This window comes from Peromyscus californicus, unplaced genomic scaffold, assembly GCF_007827085.1.
Source record: "Peromyscus californicus insignis strain IS unplaced genomic scaffold, ASM782708v3 Scaffold_6__1_contigs__length_162567912, whole genome shotgun sequence".
NCBI classification, from domain to species: Eukaryota; Metazoa; Chordata; class Mammalia; order Rodentia; family Cricetidae; genus Peromyscus; species Peromyscus californicus.
In genome coordinates this window covers 18479171-18506126 of record NW_026294584.1, presented here as the reverse complement: position 1 = coordinate 18506126, position 26956 = coordinate 18479171, and the positions used below count along the sequence as shown (strand labels likewise).

Here is a 26956-nt window from a genome sequence, read left to right as displayed (position 1 = left end):
ATACCAAGGAAAATTAGGAAGAAAGAAAGAACTCGGCATTTACACTCCATTTCAAAGTCCCATCTTTAAAATATGCTATTTAAAGAACTGACATTAGTCTTTAGGCAAAAGCAGCTAGACGTTATTTTGAGGAGAGATTTCTAACATAGCTGCACTGCCCTTTAGGTGCCTCATATTGACCTTTTGGGGTCCTCAGTCACCAAAATGTATGGTGTGCTTCTGTCAGTTACTTCAGACTCAAATACTGTTCTCTGTAAGATGTAGGGTGCTTATCTTGCTTGCAAGGAAATAACACCAGCCACATCTACAGGTTTATAACAATATTTTCTACCATTGTTCCCAGAGTAGCCAGTCCACCCATCCTTATTTCCTGTTATCACTCTCTCTCCTGTCTCAAAAAATAGAAAACCAACACACCACCAGCTTCAAAAGTATCTCATCTTAAGAATCTTCCTAAATCCCTATGCTTCAAGGCATACAGTACTTACCAGCATAACTAAAGATTGTGTCCAGTAGTATCATCCAGGGAACTTTTAAAGATCCCAGGGCCCTACCATGAACCTAAGGAATAGGTACTTCTGGACTGGGATCAGGAATTTGCATTTTAACTAGCACCTCAGGTGACTCAAAGGATTGTTAATGCTTCAGAAACACAGTTATAGACATTTTCAAAACAATCTCTCAGCCCAGTCAGTGAAGTTTTAAATACTAAGTGCACATATTTCCTTCACACTTTAAGTCTCAGGTTAAAGGAGAAAGCAAATGGTATTTGCCTCTATTGCCCAATGTCTAGCAAAGTTCCCAAACAGAGCGCACACACACACAGAGACAGAGAGAGAGGGGGGGGGGGGGGGGCAGGCAGACAGAATTACTGGGTAGAAATTATTGTGCAGGCTCCAATCTCCAACTATTCAGCACTTTGTTCTCATGGGAGCATGCAACTTACTGCAGTCTGTAGTTTCCAGGAACACTTTATTAAAGTTTACTGTAGTCTAATATGCCTTGCAATGGAGTACGTGTTGGAGCCTGTCGAAAGACTTGGGCTGTTTGTCCTACACTGGGTTTCTCACATGATGGCACAGCATCAAAAATGGCGAGGCTGACTTAGACAACTAAACTTCCACAGACATATATTAGCTATACACTACACACATAGGAAGTAAAACTTCATTAATGATACTGTTACTCAATGATAATTCAAACGATACTGTTACTCAAATACCATTTTCAAAGTGTAATTAGCATGTCTTTAAACATGTTTTCAAGGCTAACTAATCTGACAGAAATCCTTGCGTGAATATAGCATGTCTGCCTCTTTCCCTAGATGCTAGAATGCAAGTGTGATATGTACTTGTATCTAGAAAAAGGTTTCACCTCTAAATTACTACATAATTATCAAGAGTAAGCATGGCAGCTTTCTGCCAAATGTACAAAATAAGAATAAAAGTTGGAAGCCCTATGTCAGGAGCCAGGAGAATGGAAGAGACCACCTGGTTTGTACCCTGACTCTCCTGCAGCCTTGCACAACCTTCCCAGCCAGCCATGCTTTGTGATTATACCCCCAACCATGTGATAACTCAGGGATTGTTAGAATGAGACAGCTCCCATGAGAAACCAAAGTGGGACCAGCTACCTTGCAAACATTCCTTGAGTTTTAACCATTATTCTTAGTATTACTAGGATCACAGAAAAATGGCTTTTCTTTCAACAAAACAGCAATGAAGAAAAAAAAATAAGGACCTAGCTGTCTATAAATATATCTGGCACTCAACTGTAATTTAAGACTACAGGCTATTAACCCTTTCATCATCATCTTCTTTTTTTTTTTTTTTTTTAGTTCTTACCAAAATAAAGTTAGCTTTCTGCTATTTTCATCTAAGGCACCAATTCCCTGCTGTAACTGTGGTGCTCTACTTTTAGTAAACAAAAACATTTGTTATCGTCACTATCCACTATCTTTTATTCTCTTCTTTGCTTTTTTTTTTTTTTTTTTACAATTTAAGCATATATAAATTTCAGCATCAATACACCTGCCTTTGCACTTTCTCTGTCCAAATCAGATCAACAACAAAGACACTTCCATTACAGCTATACGAACCTCTGTTCCTCTTAGGAGACTAGTCATTATGTTCTATCAGAGCAAAAAGACATCTGCAACTATTTGTGTTTCCTTCTCTTTTTAGCAAGATTTGAGTGTTCATAATTTCTCTCCAACTCTCTCCCCCATGTTTCTCTTGAGCCTACCCTAGCCAGAATTTCTTCCCTACCACTTCATAAGTGCTGTTGTCAGGGCTGGAGAGATGACGGCTCAGCAGTAAGAGCACAGGCTGCTCTTCCAGAGGACCCGGGTTCAATTCTCAGCAACCACGTTGCAGCCACAACTGTCTGTAATTCCATTTCCAGGGATCTGACACCCCCACACAGACATGAATGCAGGCAAAACAATGGACATAAAATAAAAGTTAAATAAATAATTTTTGTGAAAGTAAGTAAGTGCTGTTGTCAGGTTCCAAATCTAACTCTCACCCAAGTCTTACCTGGTTGATCTACAGCAGCTTTCAAAGCCTTGTTCTTTATGTTTTTCTCTCTATCTAGCTTAATGAATATTCAGTAATATTTATTAAGCATCTGCTACATGCTGGTGGTCATTCGAGTTGCTAAGACTTCATAAAACTGACAGCTCCTTCATATTCTACTCTGCATAATCTATCTCTCAACATCGAGTGAAAAAGGCTTTTCATATATCTACAGTCACTCCACTTGACTTCAGGCAATGCTGTCTGTCTGTCTGTTTTTCTATAACTTAAGGAGTTACAGCCATAGACTTGTAACTCCTGAAGGTTTATCTATGCCTCAGATTCCTGCCCATAAACTCAGATACATTTGGTGAAGTCTCCACTTTTTCTCTATTTAAATATCTAAGCAGCGTTTTACAAGTCTAAAAGCCTCTTTACTCAAATCACTCCCCCTCCCATTTCCTCCATCTCAGAAAGTGTCAATTTCAGTCGTCTATCTACAGGGGTTAAACCAACTTGGACCATCCTTGACATTTACACACACACAAGGAAATTTTTCTAGCTCTCCATTTACAACAGGTCCACAATCCAGCCTCTTCTGTGCACCTCTACCCCTAGCGCCCTGGACAGGGCCCATACTCTTTACCAGAGGGGCCACTGCAGTAGTCGCTCGATTCTTGCTTTTTCCTTCCTCAGTCTATTACTAAAACAGGGGCCAAAATGGCCTTTCTGGAGTGCTCTATCAGACTACATGGCTCCTCTGTCTGTCATTTCACTCAGAATAAAAGTCGTTATTTCTATTACCTTGTTCAGTGTGATCTTGCTTCCTGCCTTCAGCTCTATGCCCTCATCCTTACCTCATCTCCTAAAGTCTTTTCCCTTACTCCCTTTACTCTGCCCACATTGGATCATAACAGTTCCTGCCTCGGGGCATCTGAATCTGTTCTTCTGCTGGTATTTGCCCACCTAGCTCACCCCCTCACTTCTTTCAGGTCTTTTGCATTATCTTTCCACTGAGGCTTTCTATGCCCACCCTGCATGTAAAGATGTAATTGATCCTAAATTGTCAAAATTCCCAAGCCTGCTTACCTTCTTTCCCTCAAGCACTGCTCACCATGTCTGCCTTAGCACTTGTCTATTCTATTCACTGATGCCTCTTTCAAACCTGGAATAGTGCGTGGCACATAATGCTCAATTCAATTTGTTGATTGAACTGAAAGAACAGAGGCCAGCATAATGGGGAATGGTGAGTAACAGATCTCATCTAAATAAGGCCAGATAACAAAGTGCATCCTTCCCTGCGAATCTTCTGCAAAGAAAGATCAAAATGGCCAGAGAGAGAGAGAGAACACAAATAAAATTAAAATTTCATACACCAGAATTTCATTTCTCTTTAATATTCATTAACAGCATAATTATCAAATATGTAGAAACCTTAGATATGCAGAGCCTTAAACACATATAATTAGGAGCGCCAAACACTTGTATAAACCTCCTAACTTTACCTTACTTTTTTTTTTTTTACAGTATAGCTCCAGCTTCCTGCATATGATCTGAAGATTTTTTCCTCTCCAATTAAACACAGATACAACCTACTATAATTCAATAAACTGACTGAGGTTTAAGAATTAGCAAGTTCAGCAGAGTCTGCACTACATTTACAAACAATAAATATATTATCATCAGTTACCCGGGATTTTTTGGTTCTTCTCTCCCACTCATTCACAAGGTAAGGTTCAAAACCAAAAATCAAATCACCAAAGCTACTACATACCGCTGGTAACCCAGGCACCAAATAGAACTGAGCACCAGCTTTAGGGACAGCAGCCCCAAGGCAGTTTACAAGTGGCATAACAGACAAATGAGCATACTGCTTACCAAGCAGGACCAGACAGACAGAAAGAAAACCAGCACGTAACTGGCTAGCACCTGAGGGGCTGCATGTCAGCTCTGAGTTTACCTGCTCTCTCTCCTCCCCACTCAGGATGGAGCAGCCTCCAAACTCCTTCTCAGGTAAGAAGCAACAGGAAGCACCAGCGTTCAAATGTGAAGGACTGCTAGATGCCTCTACTCACCTACGAAACTGTCCCACCATCGCTAAAATTCTGAATCTTCAAGTATGTAAGGAAGTCATTTGTATTCCTGTTCTCTTTTGTTAGGAAAACACATGACAAGTGACACTTTAGTGAAAGGATTCTACCAACATTTTAAGCCACACTGACTTAAAACTTTCATCCAAACTATGCTTGTTTCTTATTAAAATGAAGAAAAAAATAGCAAATTATATATATATATATATATATATATGCTACAGTCAAAACAGGTTTCTGAAATAAAGTTACCAATAAATACCTAAAAAAGATAAATTTCTGCAGCTTCTTGAAGGAAATTGAGACACAGAGCAGTCTTATTCGTGAATTATTCTGGCAAGAACAAAATAGACACTGTTTTGCCATAACAAGGATTTTTTTTTAAAGTAGCAATACACGAAGAATGTTCGCATACACTAACTTACTGATGACCTTCACAGCGGTACACTGAGATAGGAGGAACAGAAAAGCAACTGTTAACTTTCATTTTCACATCCAGAAAACATCTACAAGGTTTGGAGAGTTGCCCCCGAACCACAACGGTACTAATGTTGTCTACAAATAGCCGTTTCTTCACTTTAGCTCTTTTCCAGTCTTCTCTATTGCACAGACCCATGTCCTTTCCCAGGACACCTACTGGCAAATCACCGTCAGTCAGGAAGAGGGGGATGCTGCAAAGCAGCTGAGGCTGTCCTGGAAAGGAAGCAAAAGCAGAGGGGAGACAAAGACAGCCCAACTCCCTGGCTGGCCTTGTGTAAATGACTGTGTCTAAGAGGACACTACCCACAAAAAGTCGAGGTCGGATTAAGGAGGCTCAGGTGAGTTTTCCAGGGTACTACTTTGCTGCCCAGCGCCCCTAAGACCTACCACCACCTATAATTTAAGCCTCCGCCCACCACTGCCCGGGGTCTGGGAGCTCGGTTCCTCTCCCAGCCAGGAGGAAGGACCTGTTTGCTTCAGACTACAAGACTCACCTGCCGGGTCATTAGAGATTTGATTTTTTGCATGTCGAGGTCGAGAGACGATTACCCTGGCGCTGAGAACTAACAAATCACACAAGACCACCAGACACCCGGCTACAACACAGGGAAGCCATAGTGAGTAGTCACGTGGAGCTGCCCGCCTGGGTCAGCCTTCCTTTCGCTGAGCATGCTGGGAAGTGTAGTCTTCCGGCTGCAGTCGTAGAAGAAGGCCGGCCTGGGTACTACATTTCCCAAGAAGCAACTCTTTAGCCAACAGCAAATCTCGTTGGTCCGAGTGACCACCTGCGCTTGGAACCGGCTTAGACGAGGCTGGAGCTTAAGACTTAGGCGTTCTGGCCAGTCAGCTAAACAAACTCTGAGGAGACTGACAAGACGCCCTCCAGGAGTGCTAGAGAAGGCACTGGGCTGGGGGTGGGAGGGGTAACGAGACCGTGTCTAGAACGTGGAATTTCCCAGTGGCTCTGGGTGTGGCCTGGGGCAAGCGGGGAGGCAGGTACCTAAGATGCTGATGGCCAGCCGTAGGTTCGTCTTCATTCTTGGCATTCCCTGTAAAGAGCTCTAATAAAATCAACTATCATTTTCCTACCTGCTTAAGCAAAGACAAGTCAAGACAGCTGTCAGTCATTCTGAGAGCACGTGTCACTTTAAAGTCATCTCTCGTTAGTGGTTACAAAGGAGAAAGTAATAGGGGAGCTTAGGAGACTCAATTTTATAAGGATTTCAAATCATGAGACTATGGGAGGGGCAGCAAACTCAGAGCTAATAATTTTCAGGTAACACTGAAAAATTTACAAATTGGAAGGGACTCTGTCAATGGCTTCATGTGTATGACCTCATGTATCTGCATGAGAACCTTTTTCTCCTCTTTTTCAATTACAAATTTTTTTCCATACAATATTTTCTGATCAGGTTTTGCCGCCCTCAACTCATCCTAGATTGGTCCCGCCTCCCCACCCACCAACTCCAATCTCTCTCTCTCTCTCTCTCTCTCTCTCTCTCTCTCTCTCTCTCTCTCTCTCTCTCAAAAAATGCAAATAAACAAACAAAAATAATAAAAATAAAAAGAAAGAAACACACACCCAAGCCCATATGCACGAGCACCTTATGGAGTTACTATTATTTCCGTGTTAAAAATGAAGGGTGTGGGGAAACTAAGGAACTTGTCTAAGATTATTGCAGATTGTAAACTGATTATTCAGATGCTTAAAGGTTTCCTGTATTGTGCTGAGGAATGATTCCTAAATCATGACACCAGTGCCTTTTATCAGTTTAACGTTTATTAGAAAAATAGGCCCTCTGGGAGGCTTGGTGGCTACCACAGGAATCTGCGTATGCAGTTGCCTCCTCTAGGGGTCGGCTCTTCCTGCAGACTGTACAACTCCTCAGAAGCAAATGTAATTACAGTATTAATTATAATAATGAATGCCTCCCCCCCTCCAGTTCATCTTATACACAACCGTTCCTGTCATCTTAAGGATGTCACCAACTCTCCTCTGTTGCTTTTTCTATTCCATTAAGGGATCTGTATTAAAGAATATAGCTGCTTGAAATGCATGTAGTAGATGTCCATTGTGTAAAACAAAACCAGCCTAATCATTTAAATGAACTAGACAGTAAAGGATGTGTGACTGGAGAGGTCAGAAAGCAGTCGTGCTCTAATCTCTCTCTCTCTCTCTCTCTCTCTCTCTCTCTCTCTCTCTCTCTCTCTCTCTCTCTCTCTCTCTCTCTCTCTCCTTCCCTCCCTTCCCCCCCATGCATTCCCAGTGACTCCTTGCATTCCTGGGAATGCAATCATCATGGACAGAGATTGTTGTAGGTTAATCATTTTTAATGCAACTATAACTATGACCAGTAAACAGTGAGGATATAGCCCCCTCTTTTTTAAACCAAAACAGTTGATTGATTATGAACTTGCTATAAAATACTGCGTTGAGACAATCCCATCCCACCCCTGTCCCCAGCCCCAGACAGGATCTCACTGTATAGCCCAGGCTGTCCTCAAACTCACAGAGATCTACCGGCCTCTGCCTTGAGTGATGCCATGTGTCTGCGAGAATTTTTCTTATACTGACAAAACACTTTGGAACTATTTTTAAGAATTCTGTCAGTTTGGCAGCACTTGAAGTTAAATTTGCTTGCGTGAATTCAATGTAAATTTCCTGAATTCACAAATTATTCTCGTAAGCCGTTATATTTACAACCTACCACTAGAGGGCGCTTGGTCAAGGTATACAGTCTGTACAAAACCCAAGTACTGCAAATTTTTTAATGTATGTAATGACAGGAAAAACAGCACAAGAATGGTTCATTCAGGTATTTAAATTCTTATTATAACACCTATTATCTTCTGTCACAAAATGTATATTTTAAGGTAAAATGAGGAAAATACTGGAATTTTTACAAATCCCTTAAATGCTGTACATTTGACACTAGGAAAAACCCACTCTACTGTCTTTGTTTCTCACATTTTGGCAAGGATCCTGGAGCCCTCATAACAAATGATCCTTTGGTTTAAGGACACTATAAAAATTTTATTTAATAGGAGCAGCTTCTGTTAAGACTGATCTAAGTGGAGTGAGGGAGCTTGTGTGGTATCTAAGTCCAATGTTTCTTTCCAATGGGTCGTTTAATATGAAAACTAGTGTGCATTTCTTCTTTTTTTTTTCTTTCTGGAGCTGAGGACCGAACCCAGGGCCTTGTTCTTGCTAGGCAAGCGCTCTACCACTGAGCTAAATCCCCAACCCCTAGTGTGAATTTCTTAAAGGAGCAACTAAGAAGAAGACAGCTTAGGCTAAAGAATGCAAGGAGTTTATTTCTGGGGAAACATGTTAAGGAAAATGAGCACTATGCTTAGGTGCCAACTGTCCATGACTGAGACGTTCACTGTAGTCAAGGACCTGAGAAGTATACATCTAAGCAAATGAACTGAAGCGAATATGGTTAACGCTGCAATAAATGAGTGTGCAAGATTCAGAGTGCAGAGAAACTTGTCATTGCTTGGTGCTGAGGATATTCTTGACATACTTCTGAGGAATGGAGCATTGTAAAATGACTGACTTGTATAAAGGAGTTGGGTTTCCCAACAGTAGTGCCTTTGCCTTTAGACACTTTCTTCACAAGTTGGGAACTTTGATATAAAGAGTATTTCTAAAGTTGGTGCCCAGAATAGCCACTGTCCCTTTTTTATTTTTAATATTTGAACAACAGTCTTCCTTTAAGCAGTTAGAATGAAAGTCTATGCCTTCCTTCTTCCTCTTGTCACTGAATTCCTTCAGCGGAACTTCACTGTTGAAAACAACTTGTGCTGAAATTCTACTTGCTTTTTAAGTAAGTTTTTTTTTTTAACATATGTTCCATTTCACACAGAAAGCTTGGGCCTTCTTAATGATAGCTCACTTGTAACTTACCAAATTAAGCAGCAATTCTCAGACCATCTACTTCCATGATAATGAAAGGAATTAGGATGGGAAGATGTAGGCAGAACACACAGGTAAAGATTTTATGAATTGCTGGTTCACTTCTTCTAAGATTCAACTGAGAAAATTTGGCCTCAGGTATTATCTGTTGGCATATGCTATACATTATAATAATACACAATGCATGCCTCGTCCCTACTTAGAAACATACCTGTGATTTGTTTTTAAATCTATGAATCTGTAGATTCAATAAAACTATCACAGCCATTTGCAATAGAGTATATAACAAAGAAAAAATACATTTAAAAAATACTCTAATTATCTGCTTTGGTTCTTTGGTACAGTCCTTACATGATAATCAGTAACTTGATGAAGATGAATAGCTACATGGCAAATTCATAAAGTACTTCAATTTTCAATAGAAAGTAATTTTTCAAATTTCAAAGCAATGACATAATTTTTCATGACATGAAACCATATTTGGGATTTATATATCATGAGGTCACCCAAAGAGAGTGTCTTCCTCCTCCTGATTATGAATAACTCAGTATAATTTTTAAAGCTATACTGAAAAATTACTGAGAATCACTAAGAAACTATTCCGAAAGCCACAGCCCTGTGTTCTTGCAAAGCATATAACAGGTGTTCCTACTCCCTGTGTCCTTTGTATACACATTCATTCTGTATTCAAATCACAGAAGCAAGAGGCAGGATAGGGTCTGTTACCTCACTGCTAATTTCCCTAGCAAATAAACCAGCAGCTGCTGGTCCATGAACCTACTTGCCACTGAGAACAGGGCGCCGTATGCATGGGGCAGGATGTTCTCATGGAGCCCCTCAGCAGCATGGTTGGGATCTTTCTTTGCAAAATATACTTTCTTCTTATAGGTAAGGCCCTGCATGAACTGGCTTTTAAGTATTTGGGGTTTGGGTTATGGGGTTTTGTTGGTTTTCTTTGTGGCTTATTTTTTGTAGGCATAAGGCAAATATTTGCTTTGGGCTGTAGATTTTCTCAGATAATTGAAGAACAGTTCAGAACCTTTTAACAATAACACACTGTTCCAGCAAAGAAAGAGGAACATGTAAGAGAAATGAGGTTCAAGAAATGATTGCTTTTGTTTCCTTGGAGCAACAGCTATTGTCAATGGGACTCGCTAAGAAAGTTAAGGCAGTATAAAAAGCTAGGGGGGTTCTTCTTTTGCCGGGGCTTACAGATAGGCTCAGTGATCTTTAATTGTGAATTTTTAATTGAAAAATGTTCTAATAGTGTATTAAATTAAAAACACACAATGAAATTCATAGCAATTCATAGTGGTGTTTTTCTTTTAATTAAAGGTATTGCTTAAATTAAAGATCACACCCAAACTGTTCTTCTTTCATATAAATGTGGGAAAATGTGAAGTTCTGGCTAAACTGACAAAACAGAAATATGTTTAAGAGGCTCAGTGCTCCAAAATGACTTTTAGCTTTTCTCTTTGTCAATGACTAGCTCTATTTTTTTGCTGTATCTTAATATTTTTCTCTCATTCTTTTTTATCATAATTTGAACTCTCTATATCATTCTGTGCTTTTATTCATCAATATTCTTTTCAACAAATGTCCCATTTTTCATCTTCGCTATTATAGATCTAAAAGGTTAAGTTAGTTTCTTGTTTTGTTTACATTGGTCTGATACAACTCTAAGGGGGGCTTTATTCTTTAAAGAATAACATAGATACATAAAGCAATTTGAGCTTTGAACTTTTGGGGTATTTAAAGCCTTACTGTCACTATTTGTTAGATTTCATTATTAACATGACTATTATTCACATTTGTATATAATGTATATAAATATCACTGACATAAAACTACCTGACATAAATTTTTAAGGTGCCTGTTCCCCAAAACTGTGGTCATCTCAATTGCTATATGGTCATATTATCAAATTTAAACATGCAATATGTTCTACATTTTAAAATGGTTATAAAAACATCTGCTACCATAATTTCAACATCATCCTTTCCTAATAAGTGATCCTACATTGGTTTCTCATTTGCTTTTCATTTTCAAATAGTGGGACTCTAGCTTTTCACAAATAATGATTTTGTAATTGGCCTTAAGAAGAACTCAGGAACCAATTCAATTGAAAAATTTGACTAAAATAAAATTAAAATACAGTTGGGAGAAATCACAAATTGAAAAATAAAGATGTTATTATTGACCACGATTCCCCTCTTTATGTAAATTCACTTTCTCTGAAGGCAGCAAGTGGTAAAGGAAATGAGGAATATGCAAATCCTTTTAATTTTAAAGTACTGAATTTTCTTTGTATTTTTAAAAGATTTTAAAAGTAAGCTCCAAATGTATGAATAGTCTCTCTCTTCAAAATACAGATTTCTAATTTCTATTTTTTTTCTAAAGATGCATGAGTTTGTTTTCAGTCAACAACAGTTGTGTTATGTTTGCTAATACTGTGTGTGGTAATGGGGAAATAAATACCAACTATTCAGAGCTGCTGTAGAGGTCACTTTGTAAAACCTAATGTTTGTATTCAATACAGTAAAACTGCTCACAGAAGCCCTCTGTTGTTGGAACATGGATAATTCTTACAGTGTACTTTCAAGTATTCCTAACTTTATATATTTTTGAAGGTGCTGTTACTATATATCTTAAGAAGTCTCTAAAGTGAGGTTATTGCTGTAATTTTGAATGCCAGGTTATGAGTGGTATTTCCAATGTTTTCCCCAGTTGCTATTAGTGCCTAAAAGGCAGAAGGTCTTAACAGCTCTCTTAAGCTCAGGACGTATTTGTCAACCTAATAAAAACGAAAATTTTCATTTATGTGCAAACGTTTGGAATACCAATTGAAAATTAAAATTCCATTAATATTGCTTTCTTGAAGTTTATCTGCTCACACAGACAGAGGCTGAGGAAAGCTTTAGTCCTTTATGTTTTCTCATGCAACTAGAAAAGAGCAATTAAAATTTTCTCAAGGTGAACCTCATTTTTTTTAAATTAGTAAACCACTGTGTTTGAAGACGTGGGTTTGTTACATTTATAGCAAGAAACATCAATAGAAAGAATATGTGCTTCTAAAACCACAGAGAACAATGTTACCTGTTTAGTCTCAGAATCTCCCAGTGACTGTGTCATATCAGTGGATTCATGCCTTTCCTGATAGGGAGATTATAGGTGCTGATAAAAGGAAACTCATTCCTTGCTGACACTCGGTACCTATAAATTGTCCTGTAAAAATAATATAGGAATTGGGCATGGTGGCACCTACTTTTAATCCCGGTACTTGGAAGGCATAGGCAAGAAGCATATCTCTGATTTTTATGTCAGCCTGACCTACATACTAGCCAAGATCTCACAGTAAGATCCTGTTGCTAATAATAAAATAATAATAATAATAATGTAAGCAATCTCTAAGCAAACTACTATTGTAAAAGCTGTATCACCTCTCACTATACTGTACATATTTTAAAATAACCACATATATTTGGTAAGGAATTTTCATTTTATATGAAAGCACTGAATATATTCAGAAATACAGTTGGCAATATATTATTGAAGACTTGAATATATGGTTCATTCTCTTAAATAGCCCAGTGAACTAGTTTTCCGCATTTATATGGTGAGTGAAAATGCCACATGAATTTGTTACTTTCACCTGTTGTGATGATGCACACCTCTAGCCCCTGCACTCAGGAGGCTGAGGAAGGAGACCCCTGAGTTCCAGGCCAGCATTTTAGTGAGGTACATTTAACAGCCTCTGTCTCAAAACAATTTTATTGTTTGTTTGTTTGTTTGTTTGTTTGTTTGTTTTGGAAGGGCTGAGGGTTGTGTTTTAGACAGGGTCTCACTGTGTAGCCCTGGCTGGCTTTGAACTTATTATGTAGATCAGACTGTACTCCACCTCCCAGAAATCCACCTGTCTCTTCCTCCCACGTGCTGGAATTAAAGTCATGTGTCACCATTCAGGATCTACTGAAGTAGCTTTATTTGTCTCCAGACTGCAGTATCTGCATTATATTTACTGTCTTGTGAAATATAAGTCTCTCCTTATAACTTATTCAGAATCTCTAAATCATCCTGCTCATAGTTGAGAGCCAACATTCGAGATTCAAAAGTTAGTAACATTTCTATTCTAGTGATAATGTCACCACATAGTAATGCAGTGCCTAGCAACCACTCCCAGCATATTAATGTAATCTCAACTAGTCTTTTCCAACTATAATTACATACACTAAATTATAGAAAAATGGAAAAGCAAGAACCTCTCCCAAATGAGAAAAATGGAGCGGCTGAAATGGCATTCAAGATTCATATATCCATCCCCACCTCAGTCTAGCAGGGATTCCTAGGCTGAGCTGGGAAATGTCTTAAACGCACCAGTAAGCCAGTGACAAAGCTGCTCTGTGCCAGAGGCAATCACCTCACTTATGTCAGCAGCCACGCAGCTCTTCTCAGTGCGTTCTCAAGGCGATGATGTGATTCCCACCATAGCCCCTTGATTGCTTGGTAACAAACACGGAATTGCCAATTTGTTAGAGGACATCCAGGAATTGACAACTTAATACGTGGACTAAATGCTGTGACTCGCTATTTCAAAATCCTTTGAACCTTTCCTCTTGAAATGTAAGTAGTGGCTACTCTGAGAAAAATACGTCAGGATATCGAGCACCTGAACAATTAGAGAGCAGAGAGAGGGTACAGGCATCGCCCAGTATTTCTCTTCGCACACAAGACAATGAGCAAAGACTTAAAACGGCTTGCTTACCAAGGCCATGTTTGCTGGCTAAGCACTATTTTAAGATTAAATATGTGTCCTTTGCTGCAACTTCACATTTCCAACTTTAGCAAAATATCCAATAAAACATCCCCTCCGCAAGTTTAGAAAATGTACATGTTCCTGAGCAGCTTTACTTCAGGGCCACGTGCAAGTGAGCAATCTAAGAATTACTGGAGAACACAGTTCCGAGGGAGTCGAAGGTCAGACACGAACCCTGACACATGGCTGGTAGATGTTTTCATACACAGTCAAGTTTAAAAAAAAAAAAAAAAGACAGCAGCCCAACAGGCACAGTGCAAGTTATGCTTGGCATTCCTAAAGATAGAAATAATGAGCTAACAACTAGTTTTTATTTATTGCTTATCAAGAAACTCTGTGTCCCTATTTTCAACTAAAGGCACAGAGGTGCATTTTTATTTGTCCAGCAAACACACATCCGAGGCGGGACCTGCTCCTGTCCCAGCTCCCATCCCAAAGCCCAGTGTCTTTTTTTATTTTTTCATTTTTCTTTATTAAGAAATTTTCTACTCACTCCACATACTATCCACAAATCCCCCCTCTTCCCTCCTCCCACCCCCCAGCCCTCTTTCCCAAGCCACCCCGCAACCCCACATCCCCCAAATCAAGGTCTCCCATGGGGAGTCAGCAGAGCCCAGCACACTGAGCCTAGGCAGGTCCAAGCCCCTTCCCACTGCACCAAGACTGTGCAAGGTGTCATACCACAGGCACGGGATTCCAGAAGCCTGCCCATGCACCAGGGACAGATCCCGATCCCCCTGCCTTGGTGCCCCCCAAACAGCTTGAGCCAAACAACCATCTTCCGACGTCAAGATCATGATGGGAGGACATGCAGAGATGACCGGCCACACTAGTGGAAGCCCATGAACTGTGGACTGGTGGCTGTGGGGCCCCATGGGACAGGACCAGTGTCTTTCTAAGTGTCCGGCTGTTCGAACTTCTCCCATCTCAGCCTCTGCTTCACACATCTTTGACACCACTAGTTTAAGACACTGGCTTACTCACCCATCTTCCTTTTTCCTCCTACAACTTCCTTGAAGAATCCACTACTCCTTTGCTTCAAGCAACTCTACTCTTTAGATATTCTAGCACCCTATTCACTCTTTTTTAATCTCTCAAGTTGGGAGAACTCCGAATTTAACAATCTTGTACTCTTCCGTGCAGAAACAAATCGTGCACCTTGTAATACCTTTGACGTGGATGGACTAAAGTGAATGAGCAGTGTGTTTTTATCCTAAGTCCATGTAGAGGCCTGGGAGCTTGACTGCACTGCGTGTCTAGCTCTCCACTCTGGGAAGGGAAGAGAGCACTCACTGTGGGTGGAACTTGATTCCTCACAGAATGGCATCAACATGCATGAACTTCTCCATGGAAATCACCACAAAAGACAAACAGACCTTTGTACCATTTCCTTCTTTGTTCCAATTGCCTTCCATAAGTTGATTTAGATGAGCTTTCCTGGAAACAGTGAAAATGGAAGGCAGTTGAAGAGGATGATCATTTTATGTGTGTAACAAAACCGAAATGGAAAACCTTTGGCCCTAACTCCCACCTCCTCTCACCTGCTCAGTTTCAGTCTACAGCCCAGCCTACACCCCATTTCTCTCACCCCCTTTACAACAAAGTTACTCAAAGCATCTACGCTTACTGTTTCAACCTTCTGCAACAATATTTTTAAAAAATTGTTTTGACCTCTCTCTCTCTCTCTCTCTCTCTCTCTCTCTCTCTCTCTCTCTCTCTCTCTCTCTCTCTCTCTGTGTGTGTGTGTGTGTGTGTGTGTGTGTGTGTGTGCATACACATGCTACAGTGTGAGAGTGGGTCAGTGGACAACATGAAGCAGAGAGTTAGCTCTCTTTTTCCACCTTCTGAGTCTTGGGGATTGAACTCAGGTTATCAGGCTTTGATGACAGGTACCATTACTCACTAGTCCACCTCACTGGCCTTGTGCCATTGTTTTTTTCTTTTGGTGTTCAAAATAGCCTACATTTAAATCACACACACAACCCTATTATTACAAATGTTCCTCTGATGGTGATTTCATACCAATACCACACACATATAAAATGAAGCAAAGAGTTTTCAATTAGAGTTCTAAAAATATAGTATCCTGAAAGGACTTTTTTCATTGCTAATGGTCCATTTGCAGTGTGTGTGTGTGTGTGTGTGTGCCTGCGTGTGTGTGTGTGTGTGTGTGTGTGTGTGTGTGTGTATGCCATTTGCAATGTATATATGTGTGTGTATGTATATATGATATATATTGGAACATCTACAGGTTCCAGAAGTTAAGAAGCAATATGCAAATATAAGACAAAGGCATATCAGTGAGTTCATGGACCCAAACAACACAAGTACGGCATAAGACTGTACATGGGAAAAACTCCATGCCTCACATCACTTCAGGCCTCTAATTCTCTCCTAAACTACCTTTAATGAGTTTAATAATGAAAACATAATCACTATATTCATTCAGCATTGCCTTTTAGATGTCTAGTGAGCATCTAAAAATGAGTATGCCCTAAACTGACTTCTGATTTCCCCATCCCACTCCCAAAACTAGTAGTTCTCTTTCTCGGTCCAATGATGTATCTACTGCTTGCATCTCCATTCTCCCAGATGACTCAAGAGCATGAAGACATTCCTTACTCCTCCTTGTGTTATAGATCCCACCCTGCAGTTCAGTAGCTGATCTTTTAGGTAGAGACAGCCATTTCTCGTGTTGCTCAGCACACCATGGCTCGGTACACCCTCATCTCTTGCCTGCCTTGGTAAGTCACTTCCTGAGATACCTTGGTGTTCCTGCTTTTCTCTTTGTTCAGTCCATTCTCATCCCAGCTAGTGGGAAACAAATAAATCATTAGAAAAGTCATGCCCCTCTTCTGATAGCAAAACTCCAGTTACATTTTCATTTCATATAAAGTGAAATTTCCCAGACTCTTGCATTCTTAAAATCCTTCCCCATTTGTCCTGGTTACCACTGACCTCCTATCTCTCTGAGCTCCTCCCCCACTCTGTTAAATCCAAGCCTGCCCCTTGTTGTTCCTCAAACACCAATCAGAGTCCTCTATGGGCAAAGAATGACTGGTTTTAACTGAATGTAGTTTATCATGCTGTTTACTAGGTGACTCAGATTTGGTGTGGCTTTGACTAAAAGCAGGGAGGGACTTCCAAAAATGGAGTATTAAGCTAATTCAGAAGGTTTTGCAGAAATTTCTTGCAGGGAAGTAATCCCTTAATATTTCAGAAATTGCATAATTTCATCAGAATATGACAGTGACATGGTCTATTTTCAAATGTGTTTAATGGTTTTATTGAACTTTAGAGCTCATAATCTTTCTCGGTTCTCCTTTCTCTATTATTCTGTAATGATAGGAGATAATAGCTTCTGCTTCTCCTTTTTGCCTTGTTTTTATGGAAGTCATGCAGCCAGCATAGTCACTGGGTGTAGTCTTTCAAATGCAGAAGGTTTCAGAGACAAATATTTACCTCTACCTGTAACTGGTACTAGAATAGTCAATACTTAGAAGCCTTCTTCTTTGAAAGGGATTATCATCTGACTGAGTTCTCGCTGCAACTGTACCTTTGTATTATGAGATGTGGCTCAGGGTACTCACAGTTTTCTTTCCCTTTATAGCAGGTGTTTGTTCGGGGCTGAAGGTGACCGTGCCTTCACACACTGTCCATGGCATCAGGGGACAGGCCCTCTACCTCCCCGTGCACTATGGCTTCCACACTCCAGCATCTGGCATCCAGATCATATGGCTGTTTGAAAGATCCCACACGATGCCCAAATACTTGCTGGGCTCTGTGAATGAGTCTGTGGTTCCTGACTTGGAATACCAGCACAAGTTCACCATGATGCCACCCAATGCCTCTCTCCTCATCAATCCGCTGCAGTTCACCGATGAGGGCAATTACATTGTGAAGGTCAACATCCAGGGAAATGGAACCCTGTCCTCAAGTCAGAAGATACAAGTCACTGTTGATGGTGAGTCCTCTGTGGTAGTAGATTGGAGGCTAGGTCGAGTCAGCAGAGGCTCAGGATACCAAACTTGCTGGGATTTAAGGTCCTGGCTCTACCCACACTGAGTGAATTAATTAATGTTCAAATTTCCCTAATACAATCTCCTACCTCATAAGGCTTCCTGAGATTTAGTTATATATGTATAAAAGGGAGGTGCCCAATGCCCAGCAACAGATTTCAAGCAATAAATGAAACTTACTGTTTTCTTAGGACTTATATAAAGCTGCTGGAAGAGTGAGGTATGAACACTTTATTTTCTCATTTGTAGACTATATCCTGGGAAGGCCCCTGTTTTTAATCACATGAAGATTTTTATTTGGTGCAACATTAAAGATGAGTCAAAGGCTTTATGTAAGGACAATAGAAGTTGGGGGAAATGTTCTCTGAGGGAGACTGGAGTTAGCTAACCATCAGGCGTTTGTTTTTAATTGTTAAAATTTATAAGTGGCATGCATACCTTGAACATACTATGTACAAAATTCAACTTATTTTTCTGTCTTCTCTTTTTTTGACAATGTATCTCATTTTAGTAAGCATTAAATTGATTCTATTACTTCCTCAGGCCCAGGCTTTGCATACATCACTGACCATCCCATCTTCTCATAACATACACCCTGTCTGAAAGAAAAACTTATTGGCTAAGCTTAAAAATAGACTCCAGCTGCTTTCGCCTACCCTTTACCACTGCCTTGCTCACACCTCTAACTGTCTCCTAACTGCTATAATAGCTTGCTCTCCAGCCTCTGTACTTCTTCTCTTGCTGCCTCCTGTCACATAAAACACCTGTCATAGCTTCCTACTGCACTCAAAATGGGAGTCAAAGTACTAATAATAATCTTCAAAACCATCTGACCCCATCCTCTGCCTCTGACCACTATACTCTCTGTTCTGGCCACACTGGTCCCTTGCTTTTCCTTGAGCAGGACAAATACACTCACACCTCGGGTCCTTTGTTCTCACTCTTCACTCTATCCAGACAACTTTTACTCAATATCACATCCTTTATTTCTTTTAGGCATCATCTTAGTTGTCATATCTGTGAAGCCTTTTCTAACCACTCTCCACTCTGTATAAAAATACATCTTACTCATCTTAGTCTCTCTCTCTCTCTCTCTCTCTCTCTCTCTCTCTCTCTCTCTCTCTCTCTCTCTCTCTCTGTCACACACACACACACACACACACACACACACACACACACACACACACTGTTCATTCTCTTTAATTTTACTTTTCTCTTTGTTCATCAAACTTCCATCAAACTTACTATCACCTGTAAATAGTATGTGTATTTATTTTTTATTGTTTCACTTCCATGACTAGAATATGAAGTCTATGGAAAGAGGAGCCTTGTCTGTGTTCTTGCTGCTTTCTTCTCGGTGCTCAGAACCGCACTGGCCATAGCCGACTCGGCAGCCCCTGTGGAGTAAGGAGACAGGCAGAAGCAGAAGAGGCTCCAGGGGACTAAGACAATGGCTGGGGGACCAGACGTCTACAAAGCAATTGTGGGAAAGGGAAGAAATCCCTGACAGGAGCTTTCACAAAGTCCCCCTGCGCCAGTTCTCACACAGGTTTTAACAGGACAGCCCTTACCTGTGCATTGTAATGTTGGGTTTATTTAGTGAAATGGAACCAAAAACTGTAGTAAACAGGCTTTAAGAACCTAAGCCTGCTCAAAAGGAAAACTTCAGGTTTGTTCCAGGCAAGGGCATGATATGGATGACTATTCCATGTCACAGTTGCCTAGTTATCTCATACCACATATACCCCACACAGAGATATCTGGGGTGTGTTTAACTATAACCAGTGTACACAATTCATTTTTCTTTTTAAAACATAATAACATGCTCAAGATGATATTGCAAACCCTTTGCTCTTGCCAGGGAAGACAAAGGACTGAATTAAATGAACAAACCAGTAGACGACATCCACCTTGAAAAATGCCAGATGTTCCCAAGTTGTTCAGCTCCCTCCTAGTTTCTTCAACCTTGTTTTTCCTTATCTTTCATTTGTTTCTATTTGCCCTGGGCTGGAGAATTGGGTCTGTTTGGGCCCTCATGCAGTTTCCATTGTAAAAAACATGTAACAATAATATAAGAGAGATTTGCCTGAGGAAAAAAAGCATCAAACTCAACTGCAGGCTTGATGGGAAATCAACACCTGAAGTACTGGATCCAATCGCAGGTTGCCTAGGTGTTGCAACCTTGGCCTCTCTGTGTCCTGTGAGCTTACAGAGATAGAGACTATTAATATCTATCTTTCTAAAATGCAGGAACAATACATTGACAAGTGTAAAGGTCTCTTCTCTTTGCTGTTTAACTCTGAACAAGTAACTATTTTCTTATGTCTGTTCTGTTTATCTATGTGTGTGTGTATGTGTGTGTGTGTGTGTGTGTGTGTGTGTGTGTGTGTTCCTGAACATGCCTCAGAGCACATGTGGAGGTCAGAAGAAGCTTGCTGGAGTAGTTTCACTCCTTCCACCATGTAGGATCTGGAGATCAAACTCTGGCTTGACAGAAAGTGCCTTTACCACTGAGCCATCTCGCTGGCCCACAAATCACTATTTTATCAAACAGGGTAAAGAACTTTGAAGATTGATGAGGTTGCTGAAATGATAGTGAATGCATATGTGATTACCAATTCTATCCATATACTAGAGCTACAAGTCAGTGAAGAAATGTTTGTGTTCCTTTACGTTTGCCGACTGAGTGCCACATTCATAAACTAAAGCTAGTTTCTTATCGCTTCAACTTTCTAACAGGAATTTCTTTTACATTTCAAGTTTAATAAAATCTCAATACTATATCATGTCCTCCTGTCAAATTGATTCAGTGTTGACAAAAATGTAGACTTTAGCTTGTTAATGAAATTGCATATATGCCACTCTCCAAAAATTCCCCTACATGCTTTCAAACATATACCATATGTGAGCTGTATAATTTAATTTTCAGATGGTGAATAAAAATGTGAGGTTGCTACACCCCTTCTTGCCAGGTGCTTTTGGTACATTACAAGTCAGGAAAGGGAAATAACTGTATACATTTTGCCTGTGAGAGTGTACCTTTACAGCAGATAAGCATTTGCATGACCCCTTAAGTTCAGAGATGGTGAGGGGAGAGAAGCTTTGGTGGTAGAGAAAGCATGGTGAATAGGAAAGTGGAACTCTGGGCTTTCAACCATTAACTATATAAAAAGTAAACAGATTAATTGGCAATACTTGAATTCAAGTTCTAGAATTTGATTAGCTCTAACTGTATAAAGATATTTCATATTTTACCATTTTTAAATTTCTGTGACTGATTAATGTCCTCTTTAACTGTTATCCAAACTGTTTACATTTACAAAATATTAAAATGTTGGAATCATTTTCCCAGGACTCAATATTGGAAAGGCTTCTTAGAGTTGTACTCTAGCTCCATGGATGGAAAGTGATTATTTCTATGTCTCTTGATATTACAGATCCTGTCATGAAGCCAGTGGTTCAGTTCCATCCTCCTTCTGGGGCTGTGGAGTATGTGGGCAACATTACCTTGACCTGCCAGGTGGAAGGGGGTACCAGGCTAGTTTACCAGTGGCGAAAAAATGGGAAGCCTGTTTGCATCAACTCCAACCACTCATTTTCTCCCCAAAACAACACCCTTTGGATTGTTCCGGTGACGAAGGAGGACATTGGGAACTACAGCTGCCTTGTGTCAAATCCTGTCAGTGAGATGGAAAGTGACATCATTATGCCTACCATATATTGTAAGTAACTTCCTTTTTTTTTTCTTATGTCAATATTTATGGGAAGATCTCATAGGGATAGGTATAGATAATATCAGCACCAGATGTCATTTGGTCTTTACCAGTATTGTAGCTCAGTACTTGGTATAGTCAGGTCACCTAGGAATTGTCTGGCCCAGAAATAAATATATCTACTGACACAACTTTACCTTTTGAAGATCAAGTGAACCACTAATCTCAAGGCATTCAAAGTGAAATTTGTGATTCTAACCATTGAATGATCATGTGTAGTGGAATTCTCAGTCTCAAGAATCCAGTACCACAAAGAGATGCTGATTCATTCATCTCCCTTCAGAAAGAAGAGGAAATGATGGGCTCCTGGGGGTGTGGGATGTGCTCTGTGGACTGCACGGAAAAGGAGCACTCCTGGGTTACGTGTGGAAGAATGCCCTGAAGGACAAGGGTTCCATACACCTGTTTTCTCTCCAGCATTTCTACACTTGATCTTAGCCAAAGGCCAAGAAATGATTTTCCCATTTCTGAAAGAAGGGTTCAGGAAGGATCCTACTCAGAGCAATCTCAAGTGTTTTCCCAAGAATATTAGTAATTACTTCTGAATTTTCATTCTCTTCAGTTATTGTTTTCATTGTTGACATCGAATCTCACATACAAATAAAATGTGTCAAACTCTTCAGGTTGTATCATATCACCATCACAACCCCAAGCAATGTTCCTTCTTTTCCTTATTCTATTATTTTTCTAGTCACTACAGAGCCATAGCACTACCTCTAATAGGATTCCATTTTATTTATGTATTGTGTGTGTGTGTGTGTGTGTGTGTGTGTGTGTGTGTGTGTGTGTGTGTGTGTGTGTGTTGTGTGTTTAGGTGTGCACATGCCACAGCATGCCTGTGGAAGTCAGAGGACAATTTTCGAGAGTCAGTCCTCTCTCTCTTTCCACCGTGTAGGTCCTAGGAAAGGAAAATCAAATTGTCAGGCTTGAAAGAAATCAGCTTTACCCGCTGAGTCACCTTACCTACCCTCTAAGATGCTTCGTATTGTATGCAAAGTTTAACATAACACGGAGTTTGTCAACTTTTACAACAGTGGCATTGGGGGACTGGATAACTTTGCTGTGGGACTGTCCTGGACAATTTAGAGCATTCTGAAGCCTCTCTGTCCTCCATCAGTGCATGCATGCCAGCACTAACTAAAACCTATCTCTGAACGTTGCTGTATGACCTCTGTGGGTGGGGCAGTACCTCTTCAGTTGAAAGCCAACAGCCTACCGCTTTGGGAAGACTTAGTGTAAGATTGCAAAAGCAACTATGCAGCTAAGAAAAGTGAGATGTGGCATGAGGGTGCAGCTTTCATCTCCTAAGAGGAGAACTGAGCCTGGCACACATACCCGCACACTCATCAAATACATCTTCATAATAGCAGAAGAGACACACAACCCTGCACCTAGTGCTTATGAGTCAGACAACAGGAATGAGAAATGGAGTTGATAATGACCTACGTGACCTCAGTAAATCCTCTGGTCTTTCTGGGCCTCGTTTACAGAATGGAGACATTTGAAATTACCTCACTGTATTCCTGAGGTTAAATGAGATATTGTCCAAAAAAATAGACAATGAAGCATACAAACAAGCACTCACTAAAGAGAAGATGGTGCTATTATCAATGCATCTGTCTTCATCTGCTTCATATATGTGCATCTGTTTTCTCCACTAGAACACCGACAGAGTTCTCTCAAGGACATGTGTCAAAAAAAAACTTTAGAGAAAAGTAATAGCATGTGAATAAAATGTAGTCTTCTGCAACCAGATAATACTTAAAATAAAACTGAATACCAGCACTGAGACAGGGAAGGGAGCTGCTGGGACTGGTAGGAAGACAGAGGAGTGATAAAGATATACCCAGTGGCTTTGCTTGAAAACTGGCCATTCAACTGAAGGAAATAGAATTACTGAATCTTAAAACTGGACATTGATCCTATATTTTAGTAGAAGACAGAAGCTGTGTGTGATAAAATGTACGGAGTAAAATATCATGGCTATTTAGATATGTGTCATAAGAAGCATAGCAAACAGGAGTAAGAACTATGGAGTCATGGGCCAGGGTTCAATCCTGGGTTGGCAAGCTTATCTCTCTGAACATCGCTCTCTTCATTCATTTAATGATGATCTTGGAAACTTACTTCATGGAGTAATTGTGGGGACTGAACTGCTACTGTATGTAAAGTGATAGAACCCTTGACTGGCCCATAGTCAGTGCTGTAGAGTGGTCCGCCAGTGTTTCATTATAATGTTATCCCATGTGAATACAAAGACTGAAAACATTGCTTCCTACTAAAGAAAAGCCTCCTTTCATAGTGTGACATTTGAGTTCATGTGTAACAATGAATATGGCTGAGCAAGTGGAAAGGTCTGGAAAACCATCATATGCCCAGGCAGCAAGAGACCAGACACAAAGAGGAAGTAAACGTGTTTTTCAAGGACTGAGACAGATCATGGTTTGTTTTGTTTGTTTGCTCATCTGTTTTAGAGACAGCATATCATTCTACATTCCAGGGTGACCCGGGACTTGATGCGTAGGCTGGGCTTGAGTTTAGGGTAATCTCCAGTCAGCCTCCTGTGTACTGACATTGCAAGCATGAGCTATGATACCTGATTTGTATTTAATTAACCATGGCAAATTATTTTTATAGCTTAATTCATAGCTATATTTGAAAGGTTTTAAAAGGTTTTTCCAGATAGCCCTCTGAGAATGCTCTGTCTGTTTTTAAAGCAGAGGCAACAGCTGCACAGAGAAAGCCTAAGCTATAGCAGTGCTGCACGGCTAGCGGAGAATCGTAGGGACGGTTCAGAAACGGTGCAGCCAGTTTGTATCTGTATTTCTTTACTACGTAAGCTATTATGACATGAGTTAAAACTTTAATTCAAAGACAAGTAGCACAAAAATAAATATGTGAGCTATGTGAGCACTGGGAAAGGAGAATATGAACAGACAAACTGAATCAAAGTTTTATTACTAGTTTTTGTTTTGCTTTGTTTTCTTGGTTTCAGGTGACAAAGTTTAAATAGCACGCATGAGTGTTTGTCACTGATCTATAGAGGTGGCATCGAGGCGTTTGCAGTTTTCTCATTCCGTGTACACTGGGAATATTTTCCTTGTTTGATGCTATTCCCCAATGCTCCCTTTGTATGTAATTACTCCTCTTCCTTCATTATCTCCTACTGAAAGACCCATCTGTCCTGGCCTGTTCTCACCTCCTCAGTGTCACTAAGAAATTCAATTCTCTGTGCAAAGACAGCATCCTGCACACGTCTCTCTCTGGTCCTCACTACAGTACATCTTCCTTGACTCTTCTCCATTCATAAGTACCAGTACAACAAGCTCTCCTAGGAGTTCCACACGGCTTAAGCATCTTTAATTTTATAGGGCAATACTCGACACCATTAGGAGTTCAGGTAAACCTGGCTAAAATGGAATAGACTCTTTTGTTCATGTCATGCTTCAGATCCCACTTTTACTCCATGGCTCTGTGGTCAGACAAAGATCAGTAATCAAGTGACTGTCATAGTCTAATCGTCTCCCATAGATAGCCACATAATGATTTAGAATTCCATCATGAGTTATCTATTCTGTTTTCATTGTTTCCATGACATTTTCTTCTTGCAAAGCAGGAATTATGTTTTTGTGGCTAGAAAAGTTATAAAATCTATCAAGATTGATTATATGTTCCTTGGGTCATGATGTCATAATCTGGTGTTAGCCTTGGTGGAATACAATGACAAGTAAAAAGTCAGCAAATATCTACTTATGGCTTACAAAATGTAAATGCCTTCTAGCTCCAACTGTAAATAATAACCCAATAACCACTACATTTTGTGTGAAACACATGGCACTGCTGCGGGGAGTACTCTAAGTGATAAAAATTAAAGGGAAAAAAGGTCATTTACAGTAAATACTTACCATCTGCTCCCTCGCAGGGTGGCAAGCAGCATCATGATGGAAACTTAGGTACTGTTCCCACCCAGTCATAAATTGTTAAAGAGAACAGATGATATGTGATTTTACAAGTCATTTAGTAAACAGCCATCCCTAAGGCAAAGAGTTCATTTCTATTGAGAGTGTTCTGCCAAAGGCAAGACGGTGAACCATAATCCAAAGCCAAATGGAATCATCCATCTGCTTTTATCTGTATCAGAGGCCACTCTAGTTGAGCCGCTCTGAAGGTCTCCTACAGGGCTGCCAGGTCATTTGAATAATATGCTAATTCTCTATCAAAATAGAAGGATGTTCTGTCTGAAGTGCTGAAGTGCTAAGCAGTCTAGAGAAAATCACATCATAGTCTGGTCAGGGGAGAATAGAATGTAAACAGTTTGAGATGAAGTGGATGCCTGTGTGTGTTTGTGTGTTTAAGAGGAAGAAACACAGAGAAAGAAATGAACACAGACCCAAACACAGCCACAGAGAAAGGAGTGAGAAGAATAGGAGTAGCAGAAAAGAGGAGGTGGAAGAGAATAATGGGAAAGAGAGAGATGTAACTAGAGAAAGGGATGATTGTACAGATGTTGGGTCTTTAGGAAATTAAAGATAGCTTTTCATTGGTGTGATTCTCTATTGTGGTGATATTGTGTTCCCCAAAATATTGTGCATCCTAATAAACTTATCTGGATCAGAGGACAGAACAGCCACTAGCTAGACATAGAGGCCAGAAAATGGTGGCACACACACCTTTAATCATATCACTTGGGAGGCAGAGATCCATCTGGAACTCTGTGAGTTTAAAGTCACACTGGAAACAGCCAGGCATGGTGACTCACGCCTTTAATCCCAGGAAGTGATGGCAGGAAGAAGAAAGATATATAAGGTGTGAGGACCAGGAACTAGCCTGGTTAAACTTTTAGGCTTTTGAGCAACAGTTCAGCTGAGATTCATTCTGGATGAGGACTCAGAGGCTTCCAGTCTGAGGAAACAGGATCAGCTGAGTAATTGGCGAGGTGAGACTGTGGTTTGTTCTGTCTCTCTGATCTTTCAGCATTCACCCCAATACCTGGCTCCTGAGTTTGTTTTTATTAATAAGACCTTTTAAGATTCGTGCCACACTCTGTTTTATGATTTTTTGCAATAAACATGCATTTCCTTTTTATAATCAGATAAAATATACATTTTATAAAATTATATCAGAAGTAATGAATTCAAATGCCTCAAAGTATTAGTTTCTAGGAACTGGAAGAAATGCTTGGCAAGGAGGGCACATAGAGGGTTAAGAGATGTGAAGTTGATGCTGGGGAGCCAGATATGGCATATGTTAAGACAAAGAGAAAAGATGATGCCAACCGTGAAACCCAACAAATAAGGAAGTAGCAAAATCAACAGACGTGAGGAGAGAAGAAAGCTGCATAATAAG

General features: G+C 40.2%; 2 protein-coding genes across 3 annotated transcripts in view; one reads left to right on the top strand and one right to left on the bottom strand.

Annotated features, from left to right (window-relative positions):
- The window catches only part of Vps50 (VPS50 subunit of EARP/GARPII complex), a 109574-nt gene extending 103850 nt beyond the window's left edge, over positions 1–5724 (bottom strand). The window contains exon 1 of the mRNA XM_052719185.1: positions 5581–5724. Within this exon, the coding sequence (XP_052575145.1) occupies positions 5581–5613 (33 nt within the window). The 5' untranslated portion in view covers positions 5614–5724. The remainder of the gene's footprint in view (positions 1–5580) is intronic.
- Positions 5725–9752: 4028 nt separating this feature from the next.
- Hepacam2 (HEPACAM family member 2) overlaps positions 9753–26956 on the top strand; it is a 39503-nt gene continuing 22299 nt past the window's right edge. For both annotated transcript variants that reach the window (XM_052720273.1, XM_052720274.1), the window contains exons 1-3: positions 9753–9893; positions 17429–17782; positions 21275–21559. In XM_052720273.1, the coding sequence (XP_052576233.1) occupies positions 9815–9893; positions 17429–17782; positions 21275–21559 (718 nt within the window). In that variant the 5' untranslated portion in view covers positions 9753–9814. The remainder of the gene's footprint in view (positions 9894–17428; positions 17783–21274; positions 21560–26956) is intronic.